This window comes from Apis mellifera, linkage group LG9 (genome assembly GCF_003254395.2).
Source record: "Apis mellifera strain DH4 linkage group LG9, Amel_HAv3.1, whole genome shotgun sequence".
NCBI classification, from domain to species: domain Eukaryota; kingdom Metazoa; phylum Arthropoda; class Insecta; order Hymenoptera; family Apidae; genus Apis; species Apis mellifera.
Genome location: NC_037646.1, coordinates 7,499,247 through 7,520,101, shown reverse-complemented (window position 1 = coordinate 7,520,101; position 20,855 = coordinate 7,499,247). Strand labels below are relative to the sequence as shown.

The 20,855-nt window shown below is 25.0% G+C and overlaps 4 protein-coding genes and 1 non-coding gene across 11 annotated transcripts; 4 read left to right on the top strand and 1 right to left on the bottom strand.

Annotated features, from left to right (window-relative positions):
• Positions 1-105: 105 nt before the first annotated feature.
• On the top strand, positions 106-2,868 carry LOC412880 (myotubularin-related protein 9). 2 transcript variants are annotated; one of them, XM_396332.6, is made up of 8 exons: positions 106-228; positions 462-654; positions 740-905; positions 992-1,281; positions 1,387-1,490; positions 1,636-1,940; positions 2,025-2,348; positions 2,422-2,868. In XM_396332.6, exons 2-8 carry the CDS (start codon positions 499-501, stop codon positions 2,820-2,822), a joined length of 1,746 nt encoding a protein of 581 aa, XP_396332.3. In that variant the 5' UTR covers positions 106-228; positions 462-498; the 3' UTR covers positions 2,823-2,868. The 2 variants fall into 2 exon arrangements, with proteins under 2 accessions (XP_396332.3, XP_026298492.1); XM_026442707.1 differs by having other exon boundaries at positions 194-654.
• Positions 2,869-3,885: 1,017 nt separating this feature from the next.
• Positions 3,886-3,967, bottom strand: Mir279d (microRNA 279d). The gene has a single exon (NR_127344.1). It is a non-coding gene; the product is annotated as a microRNA 279d (primary transcript).
• A 1,550-nt stretch (positions 3,968-5,517) lies between these two features.
• On the top strand, positions 5,518-9,756 carry LOC413821 (histone deacetylase complex subunit SAP130-A). 3 transcript variants are annotated; one of them, XM_006561678.1, is made up of 10 exons: positions 5,518-5,708; positions 6,117-6,426; positions 6,567-6,811; positions 7,034-7,385; positions 7,464-7,655; positions 7,740-8,169; positions 8,244-8,381; positions 8,525-8,965; positions 9,080-9,273; positions 9,365-9,756. In XM_006561678.1, the coding sequence occupies exons 2-10, from the start codon at positions 6,127-6,129 to the stop codon at positions 9,611-9,613; spliced, it is 2,541 nt and encodes an 846-aa protein (XP_006561741.1). In that variant the 5' UTR covers positions 5,518-5,708; positions 6,117-6,126; the 3' UTR covers positions 9,614-9,756. The 3 variants fall into 3 exon arrangements, with proteins under 3 accessions (XP_006561741.1, XP_006561742.1, XP_006561743.1); XM_006561679.3 differs by lacking the exon at positions 5,518-5,708 and adding an exon at positions 5,863-5,988 and having other exon boundaries at positions 6,072-6,426; XM_006561680.3 differs by lacking the exon at positions 5,518-5,708 and adding an exon at positions 5,898-5,988.
• Positions 9,757-9,971: 215 nt separating this feature from the next.
• Positions 9,972-12,057, top strand: LOC100577358 (dynein assembly factor 3, axonemal). The gene is made up of 6 exons (XM_026442674.1): positions 9,972-10,455; positions 10,569-10,758; positions 10,856-11,026; positions 11,114-11,296; positions 11,384-11,615; positions 11,709-12,057. The coding sequence occupies exons 1-6, from the start codon at positions 10,209-10,211 to the stop codon at positions 12,003-12,005; spliced, it is 1,320 nt and encodes a 439-aa protein (XP_026298459.1). The 5' UTR covers positions 9,972-10,208; the 3' UTR covers positions 12,006-12,057.
• Positions 12,058-12,367: 310 nt separating this feature from the next.
• Positions 12,368-20,512, top strand: LOC102655244 (histone-lysine N-methyltransferase NSD2). Of its 4 annotated transcripts, none has more exons than XR_003305295.1 (14): positions 12,368-12,977; positions 13,272-13,548; positions 13,883-14,283; positions 14,414-15,146; positions 15,220-15,386; positions 15,507-15,825; positions 16,020-16,242; positions 16,324-16,516; positions 16,871-17,300; positions 17,398-17,671; positions 17,915-18,135; positions 18,247-18,473; positions 19,333-19,466; positions 19,845-20,512. XR_003305295.1 is itself a non-coding variant. In XM_026442672.1 (14 exons), exons 1-13 carry the CDS (start codon positions 12,762-12,764, stop codon positions 19,366-19,368), a joined length of 3,717 nt encoding a protein of 1,238 aa, XP_026298457.1. In that variant the 5' UTR covers positions 12,368-12,761; the 3' UTR covers positions 19,369-19,407; positions 19,845-20,512. The 4 variants fall into 4 exon arrangements, 3 of the variants coding, with proteins under 3 accessions (XP_026298457.1, XP_026298456.1, XP_026298458.1); XM_026442672.1 differs by having other exon boundaries at positions 19,333-19,407; XM_026442671.1 differs by lacking the exon at positions 19,333-19,466 and having other exon boundaries at positions 12,370-12,977.
• The last annotated feature ends 343 nt before the right edge of the window (positions 20,513-20,855 follow it).

The following is a 20,855-nucleotide window of genomic DNA, read 5'->3' as shown; positions in this document are numbered from 1 at the left end:
TGAATAAACATTAAATCACAATATAAAATGTTTCTTCATTTTTATGTTAGGTTATGCTGCGCAATGGATTATACGAACATATGATCATGTGCTTCCCTCTATGAGAGTTTTAATGCAAGACGTGATAAGTTTATAATTATCATGTAAGAAAAAGAAAGTTTACTGTGTATGTAATAAATATATGGTATGGCATATATAGAGCATAAGAAAATAAACAGGAGTGCAACGGTTAATGATTAATTTTTTTAATATATACTAAAATATTAACGTATAAAATATAAATATTTTTTAAAATCTTATAAAAATTTTTTATACATTTTAAATCTAATTATAAATTTATGATCGTAATTATAAATTGTCAAATAAAATTTTTTCATTTAATGATTGATGTATAGATAAAAGCTCTAGGTTATGTAGTATTATTAAAATAAATTTCAACTTGTTTTTAAATTTATCAACAGCGTTCTATCAAAATATTTAAAATTAATCTAACACAAAATGGAACTTAGTGACCTAATATTAATCCCGAAAGTCGATAATGTTGCATTAATAGATAAAAGTGATGAAAATGGCAAAAGCATAGATGGAAGACTGTGTATTAGTAGTCACCATCTTCTTTGGTCTTCACGGCAAAGTGATGGTCGAGAACTCTGGGTACAATTTATCACAAAAATTATTTTAATCATTATTTGTTGTTCATGAATTTATATTCTATGTTTTTTCAATGCTTTGTTTTTAGCTATTGTACCGAAATATTGATCTTATAGAGAAAAAATTGAATACTCAAAGTCCAGGTGGTAGCATTATTTTAAAATGTAAAGATTTTCATATTCTTCAATTAGATATTAATTCAACAGAAGATTTAACAAATGTTGTATTATCTATAGAGATGTTAATGTCGCAAGGTGAAATTTTTTATAATTTTATTTTAATTTTTATAAAAATGCATTTATGTATATCTCATTAATTTTTACTTTTCTGTTTATTACAGAGCAAACTTTACAATATCCCTTTTTTAATAGACCACAAATAACTAATAATACTATGATATTAGAAGATGGATGGACTGCATTTACTCCTGTATCAGAATGGTCCAGATTATTAACTACTTATGCAGATGAATGGCGTATTAGTTATTTAAATAAAGACTACAAAGTTTGCAATTCTTATCCTTCTGCTGTTATAGTACCATGTCACATAGAAGATAAATTAATAGTATCATCTGCTAATTTTAGAGATGGTGGAAGATTTCCAGTATTATGTTACAGGCATGAAGGAGGAGTATGCTATTTTTTATTATGCAAAACAATGAATAATAATAATTAAAAATATATTTACATCTATATAAATAATTACTAATTTACATTTATATAATGAATATTATAGAGTATCTTGTTAAGAAGCAGTCAACCAATGTGTGGCACTAATGGTAAAAGATGCAAAGAAGATGAAAGATTATTAAATGCAGTTTTAGGTCCAGGAAGACGTGGGTAAATATAATATATATATTTAAACTTATATTTTAATTAGTCTTAGAAATTTTAAACTATGATTTGATATTAATTTTAATGTTTAACATAGAAAATTATATTTCTGCAATCTAAACAATATTATTAATGTAAAATTTGTTAATAGTTATATAATAGATACAAGGTCTATTGCACAAGCTCAAAGTTCCAGAGCTAAAGGTGGTGGTACAGAAATGGATGCTGCTTATCCGCAGTGGCGGAAAGTACATAAAGCAATTCCACGGTCGCATGATTTAGCAGATAGTTTTTTTAAATTAATAGAGGCTTGTAATGACATAACATGTTCTACTTCCCAGTGGATTTCAAGACTTGATAATAGTGGATGGTTATCTGCTGTACAAAGTGCTTTAAATGCTGCTTGTGTAACTGCTCAGTGTCTTCATCAAGAAGTTGCAGCTGTATTAGTTCATGGTATATAATCTATAAAATAATTAAAAAAAAAATTATATTAATTATAATATCATTAAATAAAGATATATACTATATGTTGATTAGGAAGTACTGGCAGAGATTCTACCTTAGTAGTAACCAGTTTAGCACAGACAATATTAAATCCCGATTGTAGAACAATACGTGGCCTTCAAGCTTTAATCGAACGTGAATGGATACAAGCTGGTCATCAATTTTTCAGTCGCACACGCCATGGACCATATCATCCATCAAATTCACAAAGCTCAACACATGCCCCAACTTTTCTTCTTTTCCTTGACTGTCTTTATCAACTTCATTATCAATTTCAATTTAGTTTTGAATATACAATACAATTGTTAATTGAATTGTATAATCATGCATATTATTCCAATTATGGAACATTTTTAGGTATCCATATATAATACTATATTCTTAATTTATTTTAATATTTATATAAAATATTTATATATTATGATTTTAGGTGATTCAGAAGCAGAGAGAGTTAGACTTCGATTATCTGAACGAACATGTAGTTTATGGTCATATATAAATCAACCAGATATATTGGAGAAGTGGTTAAATCCTTTATATGAAAGAAATTCGAGTGTTATTTGGCCTAGTGTTGCACCTATTAGTATACAATTGTGGAAAGAACTTTATCTTGGTCATACAAATGTCGCTCCATGGAAAAATTTACTATCGTGTATAAAACAAATAAAACAAAATCATACGGCAGTACGGAAAGTTGCTAGTCAATTACAAATTCAAATAAAACGAGCAATAGAAGAAATGCGTTCGAATCCTGATATATGTTATGAAGAAGAGAATCAAGATGAACATACCTGTATAGCACAATTAAGTCTAGAATCTCAAAATATCTGATGTAGATCGTAGATATTGCAAAAAGGAAAAAATTCATTTTATATGATATGCAATATTAATCTTTTCTTATTTATAATATAAAATTTATATGTATATAAAAATTTACCAAAAATTTTTATTACAATTTCAGAATTTTTTTTCGTTACATATATTCTCAAGATTTTTAGATTAAAAATCACTTTTGTAATAATATAATAATGTAAATATAAGTAGCACATACATTGACATACATTGTTTATTCATATTATTTATTTTTAAACAATCTGTTATATGTATATGATGTATGTATTTAAAATAGGAAAAACAATTATCTATCATTTTTATTTACATGATATAATTGTAATCTTATTTTATTTTCATTTACAATTCATATATAAATCTTAACAAAAGAAAAAGATAGAAATAGAAATTTAATTACATAAAAAAATAAGTTAAATTATATAAAATTATGTTACTAATTTTATTTTCGAATTTTACGTTTAAAAATAAAATAATCTTTAGATGTAGGGAGAAAAAGGGTAAAGACAAGTTTTTACCGTTACTCAGGAAGGACGATTGAAATACGAGAAGAAAAAGATAGATAGACAAAGATGAACAAAACTGGAGGGGAGGGTTAAGGGCGGCAGGATTATTACTACCAATGAAAAGAGGGAGATCACTGGAGGGGAATATGGCAGGTGTTCATACACAAAGAAACTGAAAGAAATTCTATGGTCATTAGTGTGGAATTCGAATATATATCTCTTGTATATTTTTTTTTTTTTTCGTCCTTTTAATCTTCTACAAAACTTATATAAAAAAATAATTTTATAATAAGAATATACAGAATATATAAGCATATATAAATTTATCCAAATATAAAATTATATAAAAATAGTTTCATTTCTTTTATATATTACTTACGGTAATACAATTTGTTCATCTAACATTAATAACTAACTTTTCTTTTCTCTTGTTTACTTCGTTAATTTGTATAAACTGATTATAATAAAACACAAAACTATTGAAAAAAACGTTAAAATCCAACAAACAGGTTTCTTGAAGATCGTTTTTGAACATGAGCTCGATTTCCTTGGATGAGTGTGGATCTAGTCACGAATAAAAATAAAAAACGTGGACTGAATTCAAACCCATCCAAGGCCATCGAACAAATCCTTTGATTTGTGAGGTTTAAACTTGATAAAACGTATATTATGTACGCAAAGATGTTCTAATAAAAATACGATGAGAAAGAAAATGCACGATCTAAACCAACAACGGAATCACGAGACAGAATGTGAAGGAATGATGCGTTTGAAAATGGAATTGCAGAAGTTGCGGGTAGGGGAATAAAAGTAAACGGGCCCGGATTGGTGCGTCTCCCTACTCCTCTTATGTTACAAGTAAGGCCCTTAAGTGGGAAAGGGATCTTGGCTGCATCGAAATCATATACCAAAGATGTTAACTTTGTGTGAATAATCTATTTTATTTAATTTCATAATTTATATAGATTATAAGTTATTATTAAGATTACATTTTTATATAATATATTATATATAATAATGAATAAAAAAAAATATATATATATATAATACTATAAAAATATTATGTAATATTAAAAAAAAATTATAATGAAAAATCAGTATATATAATATACAGTATTCTATATATATATATATATATATATCATATATTTCTATAATCAGTATTCTTTCTCGTTATATATATATATATATATTTATTTGTATATACTTATATTATATACTTATATATATAAATATTAACAAAAGTCAACAAAAATATTAGAAAATCATATTATATTTCTTTGTATAATTTATAAACAGAAATTTTTTTAATCCAAAAATTCTTTAATATAAATTAAAATTTTTTTGAAATTTAAAATTATAATAATTCATTTTTCAACAAATTGTATTATAAATAATATTATTTTATGAAATTCAAAATATAAAACTATATCAATTATATAAAAATATTTTAATCATTGTTTAAAGAATAATTATAATTCAAAAAATGAAATCATATGAATGATATTCTTTTTTGTAAAATTATCTTATAATATTTATTTCATTGTCTTATACATTCTGATTTCTAGTTACTTTTTTAATATTTATTTTGAATTTTTACATGTATATATATATAATAAAATGAATAAATTTATATTGAAAAGCAAAAAATTTTCTATACGCAATATAATAATAATAATTTTTAATAATAATTCATTAAAAAGATATTTACTCAAATTAATTATTCTATTAGTTATAAAAATATGGTTAGAAATTATTTACGTTTATAAATCAAAGTTTTTTAAAAATTAAAAATATATAATACCAACATAAACAAAGAATATTGAATACATATTTAAATTAAAAAAAAGCTTAATAAATAATCAACATAATTCATTTTATTATTATTGCAATTTAACCAAATTTATAATAAAAATCACTAGTTTTAGTCTAGTAAATGAGTTTCTTTCAAAAATATTATTTTTTATTTTTAAAATAAATTTGTTTTACAATATATTATATTAAATTATATTGTATTAATCTATGTATAAAATTCTCAAAAATTTTTAATTTTATTATTTATTTAAATTTCATAATAATGTATTTATTTCCATTTATATCTATTTAACTAAATGAAATGTTCCTATGAAATAGAGAATATAGTAAATATATAGAACATTTATTTGTCTAATAACAATTTACCTACACTGTATTGTACTTATATTAGGCGCTATAAACTTCTGTAGTGATAAGAAAACTGCTGTTTAGAGTGTAAAATGTTTTTTTTCAAGAAACATCAATGAAACAAAAATATTTTGAAAATGTCATATATGCATGTTTAAATAAGTCGGTAATGGTTTTACCGCGTTATGTTTTTATAAAGGTATACATATTTTTGTCATAGTATTCCTAAAAAATACTGATTATTGTCAATTTCAAAGATAAAAAAGTACGTTGATCTTTTATAATGTAAAATATTATTTTATTTACTAATTTTATAACAATTATTACATTGCTATTCTTTTTATTGTTATTAGATTATTTGTTTTGAAGTAATTACAAAATTAAATAATCTTTAAATTCATATAAAAAATTAGGAATTCTTTTATAATATTGACCAGTTTTCACATAATAACCCTTTTAACTTCTACGAAGTTCGAAAGGTAAAGCATACTGATATAGCATAAAAATATAAAATCTAAAGATTAATTAATTTTTATGTAATATAGATTTTTTTTTTATTTAGATATATATTACTATAGTATATCTTATTGAAAAAGATAATTTTTAGAAATATAGACATGAATACAACATTAAGTTCAGTCGAGAACAGCGGTGATAAACATTTACCAGAAACAACTGTACAAAGCATAGCTCAGAATTTAACTACTATGCAAAATATACAAAATGCACAAAGTGTTGTTCAAAGTAATATACAAAATATTCAATCAACACAAACTATAGTAGGATCAGTTGGAACATCAACTAATCTTGTTGGAAAATCAATGTCAATGGATACAAATTCAAAATTACCTGTAATGAAACCTGTAGTTCCATCTGGTACCACTTCAACTTCAGAAACAAACAAAATAACTACAACGGTAAAAATGATTTTTTTATATTTATATATTTGATATTTAAATATATTATTTATTATAATAAAATTAATATAAAATATAAAAAATTTTAATAGTTTCTTATAATAAAAAAATCTTAACAAATATTGATTATATTTTCATAGATATGTTCAGTGGGCTCTACAGTAAGGATAATCTCACCAGGTATGTTAAGTACAGTAGAACGTCAAAACCAACCACAGGCTCAGCAATTATTACAACAAACACAGCAAGTATCAAATATGCCGGCAACTTATCATGTGCCTCGTGGTCCAGCTGCAGTTGCTAATATTTCTGCTCCAAGATCAACAGTGGCTACTCCAATTGTTAGAGCAAATACGGGACAAACTATACCTACTACAAGACCAGGGTATATATATTATATTATATTCAAAAGATATATAATGTATATATATATCTATAATATATGTATAATGTATAATATATATGTATATAATCTTATAAAAGTTTGAATTTTTTATCTTTTATTTATATAATTAAACATTAAATATTTTTATAAATATAGATGATAAATAAGATTTTTTTTTAAGCATTTAATAAATAAAAATCCACTATTTTTTGCATATTTTAGAATAAATACAGCCATTTCAAATCCACAATGGCAACCTAAAACAACATCAGTTGTATATGCGCAACCACAAAGGCATTCAACACCTCCAGTTAATCGAATTTCAAGGCCACCATCAACAGTATATACCAGTCAACAGCCTCGTTTAATTACACCTACAGGTCAAGGAAGATCTGTACAAGCCACAATGGTTACTGGAGTTCCTGGTACTCCATCTAGATTAATAGCACCAGTTCTTCAAGCAAATAATAGTATTACAAGATTACCGGTTACACAAAGTAGACCATCTGCTCCTCAAATATCAAATATATCACAAACTACACAACCTGGTAGATCTTCGACTCAAACTATTCAAGTAATTATTATATTTCATAATTAACTAATTAAATTATATTAAAAAATAATATTGATAAAATAAATAAAATTTGATCAGTCAAACAGGCCTTTGAGTACTACAGGTATTGTAAATCGTATAGCTGTATCAGCACCTGTAGTTGGAACTGTAAATAGAGTAACTTCAGCTTCAGTGACTGTTCAACCAACAGTTGGAAGACAATTATCAATAAACACTGTTGCTTCTCCATCTACTGGAACTGTTAGTCGAATTGTAATTCCTTCTCAACAAGTAAGTACACAGATGTATTATCACACTTATGATGTAAAAAATATTTAGTGCTTTGAATATTGATTAGAATTGACCATATAATAGATACAACAGCAGCAGCAGCAGCAACAACAACAACAGCAGCCACAATCACAAACAATACCACGTGTTGTTCAAACAGTAACTTCTTTATCAAATCTTAATGCAGTATCACGTATAGTTGCTACAACAGCAAGTACATCAAATACAACAAGAATATCACAGCCTTCATCAACTACTGTTGCTAGAATTACTGGAATGTCTTTGCATCCTTTACCTTTAGCACCTACAAGAGTTACATCAGCACCTGCTAAAACAGTACAGGCACAAAATATTGGACAAACTATACAAATTAAGCCCACTCAACAATCTGGATTTCGTGTTTCTTCTACCAGTAATACAAATAACAATTCAAATACAACGCCTTCTCAATCGGCACAAGGACAATATTTACATCCACCACATACTGCAACTTATTATTCCTTTGAACCCACAGGTAAATCCACAATTTCTATTGATTATTAATATGAATAGTTTTTGAAAAAATTTTTACTTTATGATATTGTGCAGGAACATACACTCAATATCGTCAAACTCCAGTGAGATTACTTGTTGAACCTGGATATGATGAACCTCACACTAAAACAAATGCATCTCCTCGACCAAGTATACTTAGAAAGAGAGATCATGATAATTCACCTATTAAAAGTATGAAATGAGAAAATTAAATGATATAAATGATTATATATATAAAATCCTTATTATAATTTTCTATTTTTATTCTTTTTTATTTCTTTATTATTTTATATATTCACTGAAAAAAAATTGATAAAATAATTTTAAATTTTTAGATGCGGCAAAAAATTTAGTTCCTGTACTTGCATCTTTACCTCCTGTTACAACATCTAGCCCACCATGTTCACCGAGAGGAGATCAAGATGGTGGAGGTTGTCAGAGTTCAGGATCTACTACAGTTTCTGCAACATCATCACCTGGACTTGATGAAGAACCAGAACAATCTAGAATTACAATAAATCCAACAGTAGAAATGTCTCCTAGAAAAAAGCCTCGAAAACAACAACTTACTGCAGTAGAATTAACTGAATCAAGATGTACAGAAGAAGAAATGCAATTTATTACAGAAGAAAGAATGAAAAAAGAGCATAAAGAAGAATCAAAAGAAAAATTATCAGAAAAAAGACAAACTTCAAACACACAATGCGATGTTATTAAATCTCCTATACAGCAACCAACAGTCGCAATACGAACACGGCCTACACCTAGTTTATTAGGTTTGTGAAAAAAATGGATAATTAAAATTATTATAATTATAAACAGAAAATATATAAATATATATATTAACAGAAATAATAAATATATTAACAGAAAATCATTTTCAATATTAGGGCCTTCTTGGAAGAATAGATGGGGTAGTAGACTTCATCATTATAGAAGACCAAGTGAAGTTAGACCTCGTGAAGAAAGACGACCTACAGTTGCAGAAATAGCTCAACAGAAACATGTATTACAGAAATTAAATGGTTGGAAAGTATATCATCTTACAGCACAAATGGAAGATATTGCAGATCTTGAAAAACAAGTAAATATAGATTAATATAAAACATATATTTCTATAATAATATACGTTTAGAGTATAATGTAAAATTAATATAAAATAAAATTTCATATAGGTTCATGAAAAATTAAAAACAACATTAACTATACTTGAATCACAGCAAAATGTCAGGAATAGACAAGATGATGGTCTTGAACGTGTAAATGAATTGATTAAAGGAAATATGCAACGTAGTAGCTTAATTAGTGAAGGAATGACAGAAGCACGTACGCAACTTATTGCAATATTTCAACATAAAGGACCTATTACAGATATTTTACAACGATGCGGCAATAAACGTGCTCAAAAAAAACGAGATAAATGAGTTATTGTGCGTATTGAATTAACGTGAATATGTTTATAAAACATCCTTGCATGAGCAAGGTTTGAGAGGGCGTTATTTTTATCTGTGTCACAGAATCTATATTATAGGAACAAAATAAATGGTTTTATAAGTCTATGACATAATTATCACTCTCATGTTTATAATTTTATTATATAAATTTATGATTTTTAATTTTAATATAAAACATTTTTTTTGTTTATATGTATATTTAAATATATGCGCACGTCTATTATATATATATATATATATACATATGTATATATATATATTTTATAATCATACGCATGTATGTTTATTTTCAACAAATTTTGATATAACAAGTAAGTAATTAAATATACAGGTATGAAGAATCAAATAAAAATAAATCAATAATTATTTTATGAAATATGAGATATAATATTGTGAAATTGTTTTGTCATATATTAGAAACTGATATATATAAATCAATGTTACCATGGAAATAATATATCTTAAAATCTATATTTGGCAACGTTAATGTTATTATTCATTGTTTAATTATTGGAATATTTTAAAGTCTATAATTTGAATTTAATGTAATATAAAAATAATAATTATGTGGTGGGGATTCAGTCCTGCATTAGATATACAGTTCGAAATTAATAAACATGAAACTAATTATCAAGATAAATGTCTTGAAGTATTAATTGTAGGAGCTAGTGATGCAAGACATATTTTGAAAACGTTAGCATCATCTTATTTATACAATGACCGCATTATCATATATAATGTAATTGAATCAACATTAGAACAAGTGGCTAGATCTATTCTTTTATTAAATACTTGTTTAGAAACAAATCTTGGTACGTATATCTATTTTTAAATTATATAGTGTAATTGTTTTTATAGTAAATAAATTATTTTTTTGTTTGTTTTTACATAAACGAACAATGTAAAAAAAAATGAAATATAAAAGGATTACAAGAGGCAACTCGGTATTATTTAGAAATATTTGGAAATACACTAATAAGACCTGCAACAGCTAAATATTTAATAAAGTCCTCTAATCAATTATCAAATATACCAACAAATACAATAAATTGTCCTTGGTTAAATTTGGAACAATTTAAGCATAAAGATAGAGATCATTTAGAAGCAATTTTTAAGTAAGTTTATATAAAAAATTGAAAATTTAAATTATTTTTATATTTTACAAGTTTCTATTATATAAATTTGTTTCTAATTGTATATATGTATTATAAGATTTTGGGAACGTGCAACATGTGAAAATGTTCCTATTGTTGAGTATTGGGATCAGAGAATTAGAAGATCATTAAAAACAAGATATGATTATCGAGAAGGTGTTTTTGATTGGGATTATCATATGATTTTAAAATCTAGAGGTATTTCTAACTTAACATTACAGGAATATAGGTATATATTTATTAATTCTAAAATATTTATGAAGTTTTATCATATTAATATATTTTTATTATTTAACTATCTCATTTAAATCATTAGATTCTGGAGAAATAATGGAATTGCATTCACTTGGTTAGAGGGTGAACCTGTTAGAAGTAATCCAACATTATTAAGCAATATAATACAATATGGACCTGGATTTATACATTACACTTATTTAGGAGACATTACAAATGGTCCTTTCTTCACTTGGATCTTAGAAGAAAAAAAAGATAATCATATGTAAGATATTAATTTTGAATTTTATAATTTTTATATAGTTTTAATAAAGCAATATAATAATTGAAAATAATAACAATATAATAATAGGAATAGAGCAACTGATATAGCTGAACGAGAAATTATGAGATCTATATATGAAATCAGGAATCAAGAATCAATATGTGAAGAATTTATCGCATCACATAGAGATCCATCTATACTAAATGGTACATTAGTAATTGAAACTCCTAATAAAGAAATGGAACAAGAATCATGGGAAATAGGAAGAAATAAATATAAAAAGAATAATGTATCTTGGATAAATATTGAAAATCATAAAGTATAAAATTTTATTTACAGATTATAAAATATTACATAAAATTTTGAATTTAATAAGCATATATATTAATTATAATCTACATTATATTTTCAGATAATTTTTCACCCTATTACATTTTTACAAACTTCTAAACACAAAATAGAATATATTAATAAATTTGATTTCATCTGGATAGCTCATAATATGGTGAAACAATTGCCCAATCTTGTACCATTACTTAAAAAAAACGGAATCATGTTAGTGGAATTGCAAAAGTACTTAGTAGAATTACGAAATGAACATTTACAAAATTTTGTAAACGAATTAAAAAGTATGGCGCAACAAAATGGATTACACGAAATTAATGATATAAGTGCTAAAGAACATTATGTTGCTAAATTTTGTAAATAAATAATAATTTAAGTTACATTAATTTTTGTCCTAATAAATATTTTTAATATAATTAATCAGATTTTATTATAAATATATATTTCATAGTATTTATAATATATAATATTATATATATATATATATATACGTATGTATGTATATATTTTTACGTGTATCTTACATATTGTACAATTATTGTATAATAAATTAATGATTTCCCATTTAAAATATAAATATATAAAGAAAAATTAACATTTAATAAAGTAATATTAATATAACGACCATTATTAATATGAATTTCATCATGTTTCCATGCATAACGAAATTGAAATAACTGATAAAACAAAAATTACTAAACGTTAAATATAGTGAAAAATTAAACTAAACATGGTTATGAGAATCACCCAAAATCGCGGGAAACGCGTCCTGTTTCTGCTTAGAGACCCGTGAGGTTGAGTTACAATTTTTTAATATTAAAAAGAGAAATAATTTACAAGACATCGAATTAATTTTTTTAGAAGTTTACATGCAATATGTACCAATTCCTATGGACTCATAAAAAATAGGTGTTGTTTCTGTAAGAAATAAAGTAGCCCTTGAAAATCGGCCATCGCAGCTATTTTCAGCGATAATGAAAATTGTTTTCTATTCGTGAATCCTTTATACACAAGTTCTAAAGTTTATATTGTGCTAATCAGTGAAGAAATATATGAGGTTTCATATCATTAAATTATTGTCTTCCTCAATAGACGAAGATGCTAAATTAGTTAGAAAACAATGAATACTATCAACAAAGTAAATAGCAAGGTGGGCATAATTGTTGAATCAAGATTTGGCGAATTCGACAAAAATTTGGAAACAACGAGCAACAATTTTGAGAATGATCAAATGGACATCAGTGTTAATTGTAACAAAACTTCACCTGGTAGAAGTCGTTATGGCAGAATAATAAAACCTAAGTCTCCTAAGAATGAGGTTGCCAGTTCTCCAAAGGCATGTTATGCCTCTTAAGATCAATTCTTTCTGATTAAAGATCAATATCATTTTTAACAAACTATGGTACTACATGTAGCATTCTTTAATGTTTTACTGTATATTTTTTTTTGTGTGTATGTGTATCTATTTGTGACATAGTATGATACCAATACATATACACATATGCATATATTTATAATGATATAATTATATGTTAATTGTTTTTCTTTCTTAATTGTTATTATATTTCTTTTAATTAAATATATTGATAAAAATATTTATTAATATAATGTTAATATATATAATTTACAGAATTCTAAAATGCCAAAGAATCGAAAATATCAAAATTCATTTGATAGTAGTAATGATAGTACTGATGAAAATAATACAACTAATGATATGGACGATACAAGTGATTCTTCTAATAGTTTAAGTATCATGGAAGAAACTACTCCAAAATTAGTTGGTTCACCTATACAATGTAATTGGATTTTAGGTCAATTAGCATGGGCCAGAGTTGGTAATTTTCCTTTTTGGCCTTGTGTTATAACACTTGATCCAGTTTTAATGGTATATCATAGGTTAAAAGGTAAATTTTTATTTTTATATTATTTATTAAAGTTATTAAAAAGATTATATATAAGTTTTGTTCAATAATATTTTGTATAATTTTTTATTCTTTTTATCTTTATTATTAATAAAAATTATTAATAATATATTATTATAATTAAATTAATAATTTTAAATTATATGTTAACTTAAAATTATATATTATCTTTTAAAAAATATCTCTGTAATAAATATGTTATATTATAAATTATTTGTCAAAAGCTTTTCTTTTCTTTGTTTATATTTTAAATATAGCAATCTTATGCTAATTGATACAAATTATGTAAAATATATATGTGTGTATGTTTGACCAGCTACTGCCAGATCACAAATACTAATGATACATGTCCAATACTTTGGTGATAAAGGACGTCATAGTTGGGTTTCATCAAATTCTATGATACCATTTACAAATCTTGCAGACTTTAAAAAATTATCAGAATCAATCACTGCAGAAGTTAAAAAAAGAGATGCAAAATATGCAGCAGCATTTATTGTAAAACCTGGTATAAAATCAAAATGGGAAAGTGCGATTGAAGAAGCTATGGAAGTTCAGCCTATGAGTAATGATGACAGAGCAAATATTTTTAAGCCAAAGGAAAAAAATATAAAAAATAAATCATCAAAAATATCTGAAGAAAAGGATAAAGTTAATAAAAGAAAACACTCAAGTGATTCAAATGGTCCTGATCTTAAACGTACTAAACAAGATAATGTAGGTATATGATTAAAATATTTATATACTATTAATAATATAAAAAACTAATAATAATAAATTATTATAATAGATATCATATAATACATATAATAGATATCATAAATATTTATATTGAATAATTTTATAGGTATGTGAGTTACACAAATCATTACAAGACAAAACAGATGGTACAAAATCAAATATACTCAAATACATTGAGAATGGTAAGAATCATTCAAAACTCAATTCAGATACTCCTCCATTATCTCCTTTAAGTCAAAGAGATTCAAATGATGAAGTTTCTCTCATGCAAAAAGTTGAATTTCGAACTGAAGAAGATATAGATGGTGTCTTTGAGGTTTATTATGAACGAAATAGAGATATGTTAGAAGATGAATATCCGGATGCATCAGAACATGATATCAGAAAATATTTAAGAAAGACTTGGGATAATATGAATTCTTCTTTTCGCAAAAAGTACCGATCGTATGTAACTTCAGACACTTCTAATGTTCATGCAAAAGAAAATTCGTTAGATCAGGAAGATGATTTATTGATAGAAATAGATGGAAATACTAAAGATAATAAAAAATCTAAAATCAAAGTTGAAAAAGAAGAGATAAATATTTCAGAAACGAAGAAAAATAGACCTTATAATCTTTTTAAAGGAATGAAACAAGAGAAAGTTTGTCAAATATGCGAAAAAACTGGAAAATTAACTAGGTGTAAAGGTCCTTGTTATTCGTATTTTCATCTTTCTTGTGTCAAACCAGGAGAATCTAGTCCAGAACATTCCATTGATGAGAATATCATGGATGATAAGATTCTTGATGATATAAAGGAGATTAAACAAAATAATATTGATGATGATGAGAATAATGGTATAGAAAATTATTTATTATATCTTTTATATATAACATTTAATTAAAATAAATGCTATTTGTAATTTTTTAGGCAAATCAGAAGAACAAGAAGATGAGTTCTTTAAATGTATTGATTGTTTATCAGGAGTAGCACCTGCTTGTTTTATATGTAATGAAAGAGAAGGAGATAGAATAAGATGTTCTGTATTAGCTTGTGGAAAACATTATCATTCATCTTGCTTAAAATCATGGCCACAAGTAATGTTCAATAATAATAATAATAATAATAATAATAATAATAATAATAATAATAATAATAATATATAGTCATGTAATGTTAAGCTTAAAGTATATTATTTACAAATTTTTTTTTCGTAGTCTCATTGGCAAGGAGGCCGTTTGACTTGTCCGTATCACATATGTCATACATGCAGTTCAGACAATCCTCAGGATAGTCATTCAAGAGCTCCAAATGAGAAATTGGCACGATGTGTTCGTTGTCCTTCGTCTTATCATACATCTACATCTTGTTTACCTGCTGGTTCAGTGATTTTAACTGGTAGTCAAATAGTTTGTCCAAAGCATTATCAACCACCACAACCTCCAGTAAATGCAGCATGGTGTTTTTTATGTACAAGAGGTGGAAGTCTAATTTGTTGTGATACATGTCCAACATCATTTCATTTAGAATGTTTAGGTAACTATACTTTAAAACAAGTATAATAAGTTTAATAGCATTAATAATAAATCATGATTATATAATTGCTATTTATAAATATTAATAATAAAATAAGATAATTAATAAAATTAGTTGAAATAGTGATAATAGTAATTAAAATAATATATATATATAGTATATAATAAATTATATAACTGTAATAATAATTATAGGTATCAATGCTCCTGATGGTGCATTTATTTGTGAAGATTGTGAAACAGGTAGATTGCCTTTATATGGAGAAGTTGTTTGGGTTAAACTTGGTAATTATCGTTGGTGGCCATCTCGTATTTGTTATCCTCATGAAATTCCTGAAAATATAGAAGCTATAGCACATAGTCCTGGTAAATTTTGCGTAATGTTCTTAGGATCGAATAATTATCATTGGATTCATAGGTAAATATGTTTCATTATTATTTTGTTTAAATTAAATATTAAAAAAGATGTTAACATCAATAATTATTTTTCCATTTATAGAGGACGTGCTTTTTTGTATCAAGATGGTGATGCAAATATAAAACCACCAATCGGTAAAAAAAACCGAGATGATACTTATCGTAAGGCATTAGAAGAAGCCAATGAGATTCATCAACGTTTAAAAATTGAAAGAGCTGCCGCTAAAGACCATGGACCACGTGGATTGAAACCTCCACATTATGTTAAATTAAAGGTATAATTCTGTGTATATGTGTGTGTGTGTGTGTGTGCGCGCGCGCGCGCGTGTGTGTGTATGCACATATATATAAACAAGTACATGAATATTAATATGAATATTATATTAGATTATGTATGTATTAATGTATAAATTTATAACATGATTTCTTGTTGCTATATTTAAAGGTATTATCGTCAATTATACATTCTCATTTATATGTATAAAATTAATATGATTATTTTAATAATCTTTTATGTCATAATGAAGTTCTATTGTTAAACTATTGATTATATGATTTTTTATGAGGCAACACTTTCTTTAAATAATGTAACGAGAAAATTAAATTATATAATTTATATCTATTTGTAGGTGAATAAACCAGTTGGTAATGTAAAGCCAGTAGAAGTTGAAAGTATTGTTGCATGTGATTGTGATCCAGAATGGGAAAACCCATGTGCACCAGGAACAGATTGTCTTAATCGAATATTATTAGTTGAATGTAGCCCTGGCATTTGTCCAGCTGGTCCCAAATGTAACAATCAAGCATTTGTACGAAGACAATATCCAGCTATGGAACCATTTCATACTATAGGACGTGGTTGGGGTCTTAGAAGTTTAGAACACATTAAAGCTGGACAGTTTGTTATAGAATATGTAGGTGAAGTTATAGATGAGGCTGAATACAAACGAAGACTACATAGAAAAAAGGAATTAAAAAATGAGAATTTTTATTTTCTAACTATAGATAATAATAGAACAATCGATGCAGAACCAAAAGGCAATCTTAGTCGATTTATGAGTAAGTAAATTTTATTTTTTAATTTTATTAAAATAATTTTCCAAAAATAAACAAATTCTTATGTTTCCTAATATATTATTATTTTGATATTTGGTAGATCATTCGTGTTCACCTAATTGTGAAACTCAAAAGTGGACAGTAAATGGAGATACACGTATAGGTCTGTTTGCATTATGCGATATTGAGCCTGGCGAAGAATTGACTTTTAATTATAATTTAGCTTGTGATGGAGAAACTCGAAAGCCTTGTTTATGTGGTGCATCAAATTGTAGTGGATTTATAGGTTTAAAAGTGCAGAAACCGCAAATAACAACACCTTCAATTCAACAAAAAAAAATTGAAAAATTTGATAAAATAAAACGTCAAAAAAGGTAAATGATAATATATAAAAATATAGGACGCATATACGATTTTTCTTGATAAAAATAATAGAATACTATCTTTAATTTTATTTAATCGTGTATAATAAATAAATTTAAAAAAGAGCAAAATAATATTTATATTTTTTTTTATCATAATTATTATTTAAATATCTCAAATAATTTATTTTTATTTGCAATAATTTATTATTATAACATACAAATAATGCATAATAAAAATTTTTAAATAATTAGATCGAGAAAGCATGTATTATGCTGGAGTTGTGGACAAGAAATTGAAAAATTAGCAGAATTTGTCATTTGTGATCAAAAGACATGTAATAAGAAATACCATAAAACTTGTGTAATCATTGATGATACAGATTCAAGATTTAGTTGTCCTTGGCATCGCTGTGCAGAATGTCGCCGTAGAACATCTGCACATTGTTCCTTCTGTAGTGCTGCTTTTTGTCAAGGTAAATAATTTTATATTACATTAATTATAATTATATATATACTAATTATATACTACATTTGTTTCATTTATTATTGCTCTCATCATTAAAATTAATCATCATTATCAATAGTGCATCTGGATGGAAATCTATTTGAGTACAGCGAAAAGGGTGGTTTTGTCTGTAAACTGCATGAAAATATGGATATGCAGAGATCTTCTGTAGAAGATGAAAAAGATTATTCGGATAATGATACTGAAACAGACAAAGAATACTCGTCTACAGGTTCCAATAGTCCGTTATTAACAATGGAAAAATCAATACCAAGAGAACCATCACCAAGAGTTTCCATAGTGGAGGTGAGATAAATATCCTAGTATTATAATATTGGTATTGTAAATTGTCGGGGAAATTGAGTAATCTTTTTTTGTGCATTTTTTTGAGCTTTTATCTAAAACTATTTTAAGTTTTATTTTAAGCATTGTTAGCTTTTGTTTGTTTATATTATTTATATAACAAAGATTAAACAAGTATAGTTGATTACACAATTACTACAATGGTGGTGGTAAGCATGAAAAGGAAATATATATTAGTTACAAAGTTATGTGTATAGAATAATGCATTTTTTAAAATATTCATTCGTTAATCAATCATTAGAGATATGCGAAAAGCATTTTGTAAAAATACATATTGTTTGTTTTTAAATTTTTTCATCTTAAAAGATATATCTATATTGTGTTTCTATTTCTATAATTCGTATTTTCAAAAATTGTTTTATAAATATAATATATTATAATATTTTATATCTGAATAAAGATTTCAATTATTATTTTCAATTTTATCAAATAACGATTTATGTTAACTCAAAAATAACATCATATTTTAATTTATTAATATATTATTATATTATATTTTATATATATATATATATATATATATATATATATATATATATATATTATATAATACTATATATATTATCTTATACATTTCTATCTGTGTACAAAAAAATCATTCTATAAAAGTATGTAATTAATATTTTAGAATTTTGTTTCAAACAAATATACTATATTATTATTGATGTAATATTTATTATTAAGATATTTCCGAAAGTAGACAAAAATTAACAATTAACTTCTTCTTCTTTTTTTTCTTTTTTTTTTCTTTTTTTTTCTTTTTTTTTTTTTTTTTTTTTTAATTTTTTTTCACTGTTCCCAGCATCCTCTCCCTGACATTGGCAGTAGTGAGAAGTAGTAACAAACAAACATGTTCTGTTTAAGTTTATACGTTCAAGTGAGTGTATATTTTTTTGGTACTATCTCTTTGGACCTCTGATTTATAATATGATCATAGTAAGAAAAAAGTATTTTGTAATTAACAAATAGCTTATAATAAATAGTTTAGTTTTTGTTATTTAATTATATAATTTAAAATATTAAGTAGTAAATAAATTTCTCTTGTATATAACAAATATTTAAATCCCATCATACTACATATAAATTTCATTGTGGTTATTTTTTATTTTATTTATAGCACTTTCAGGCACGCAATTTGGTTTTAAATAATTTAAGTTTATCTTTTAAATTATATTTTAATTTTCTAAATATTTATCAACAACAGCCTTTTTTTCTTAGAAAGTAAAAGGAATATTCATTTTATAATGAATATTTAATATTTGTTTAAATATATTATTTTTTATAAAAACAATAGATAAAAAATATATTTTATAGGTTCATCCAAGTAGTGAAGAAAGTGAAGAATCTCAAAAAGAAGACGACGAAGAAGCAATACAGTTTGCTGATTTTATGCCTTGTGATTCAAAAAATATGAAACGAAAAGAATTACACCGATTATCTCTAAGATTGAAAGGAGGGAAAGATCAGGTAGAAAAATTAAGTAATCTTACATCTAGTCAATTGGAGGCTATAATCGGTGGCAGTCTACTTGAGTGAACTATTTATCCTTATTAATTAGGATTAAACAATAAAATATATTTTAATGTGCATAGTCTCAAAATCTCCACAATTGATAAATCACGAATTATGTAATGATAAATGCGAACTGTGAACGCCAATATAGTAGTATTTGTAATTATATACATTGTTTGTAAAACACTCATTCCATGTCAAAGGGATCAGTTGAATAACTAATTTTAATAAATTCTAATTCTACTATCATGAAAATAAGTTTTATTTTTAATGATGATAATTTTGAATATACCTATGTTACATAATTTAATGAGTTATATACATATTCATACATTGCATTTATGAATCATATGCATATGTATGTATACGCGCTCACACGTGACGAGCATTCATCTAATCGGATTGACATGGAATGCTTTTTTTTTTTAATTTACGAATAATATAACATAGAATAAATGCATATATATTCATGCAATATTTTTTCCTTCTGTTTTAACATATAATTAGGTATTTAGAATTATCATACTAATTCAATATTTTGAATTAATTTGGACGTTTATGTATGGATAAACTTTTGTGAAAACAATGTTTATTTTGTACATTATATTTATACATTAGTTAAACATATTTTTTAAATCTTTTTTATATTGTAGCTTAAAATTCTTGTCCATTATATCATCATACTTATAAAATAATCATTGAAATAATTACATTTATTAAATTGTAATAACTATCTTCACACTGCCTTGTGAATTTTGAAATTTTCTATTACAAAATACGAGTTATTTTTAAGACTATTTACTATTACAAAAT

Bases quoted from the DNA above. Each gene is read 5' to 3' on its own strand.
- LOC413821 (XM_006561678.1), top strand. From the start codon at position 6,127: ATGAATACAACATTAAGTTCAGTCGAGAACAGCGGTGATAAACATTTA. The intron at 8,170-8,243 runs GTAAATCCACAA...GATATTGTGCAG, and splicing joins TTATTCCTTTGAACCCACAG to GAACATACACTCAATATCGT. The intron at 8,966-9,079 runs GTTTGTGAAAAA...TTTCAATATTAG, and splicing joins GCCTACACCTAGTTTATTAG to GGCCTTCTTGGAAGAATAGA.
- LOC100577358 (XM_026442674.1), top strand. From the start codon at position 10,209: ATGTGGTGGGGATTCAGTCCTGCATTAGATATACAGTTCGAAATTAAT. The intron at 10,456-10,568 runs GTACGTATATCT...GAAATATAAAAG, and splicing joins TTGTTTAGAAACAAATCTTG to GATTACAAGAGGCAACTCGG. The intron at 11,616-11,708 runs GTATAAAATTTT...TTATATTTTCAG, and splicing joins TAAATATTGAAAATCATAAA to ATAATTTTTCACCCTATTAC.
- LOC412880 (XM_396332.6), top strand. From the start codon at position 499: ATGGAACTTAGTGACCTAATATTAATCCCGAAAGTCGATAATGTTGCA. The intron at 1,282-1,386 runs GTATGCTATTTT...TGAATATTATAG, and splicing joins GTTACAGGCATGAAGGAGGA to AGTATCTTGTTAAGAAGCAG. The intron at 1,491-1,635 runs GTAAATATAATA...ATTTGTTAATAG, and splicing joins TTAGGTCCAGGAAGACGTGG to TTATATAATAGATACAAGGT.
- LOC102655244 (XM_026442671.1), top strand. From the start codon at position 12,762: ATGAATACTATCAACAAAGTAAATAGCAAGGTGGGCATAATTGTTGAA. The intron at 15,826-16,019 runs GTAACTATACTT...TAATAATTATAG, and splicing joins ATTTCATTTAGAATGTTTAG to GTATCAATGCTCCTGATGGT. The intron at 16,517-16,870 runs GTATAATTCTGT...ATCTATTTGTAG, and splicing joins CACATTATGTTAAATTAAAG to GTGAATAAACCAGTTGGTAA.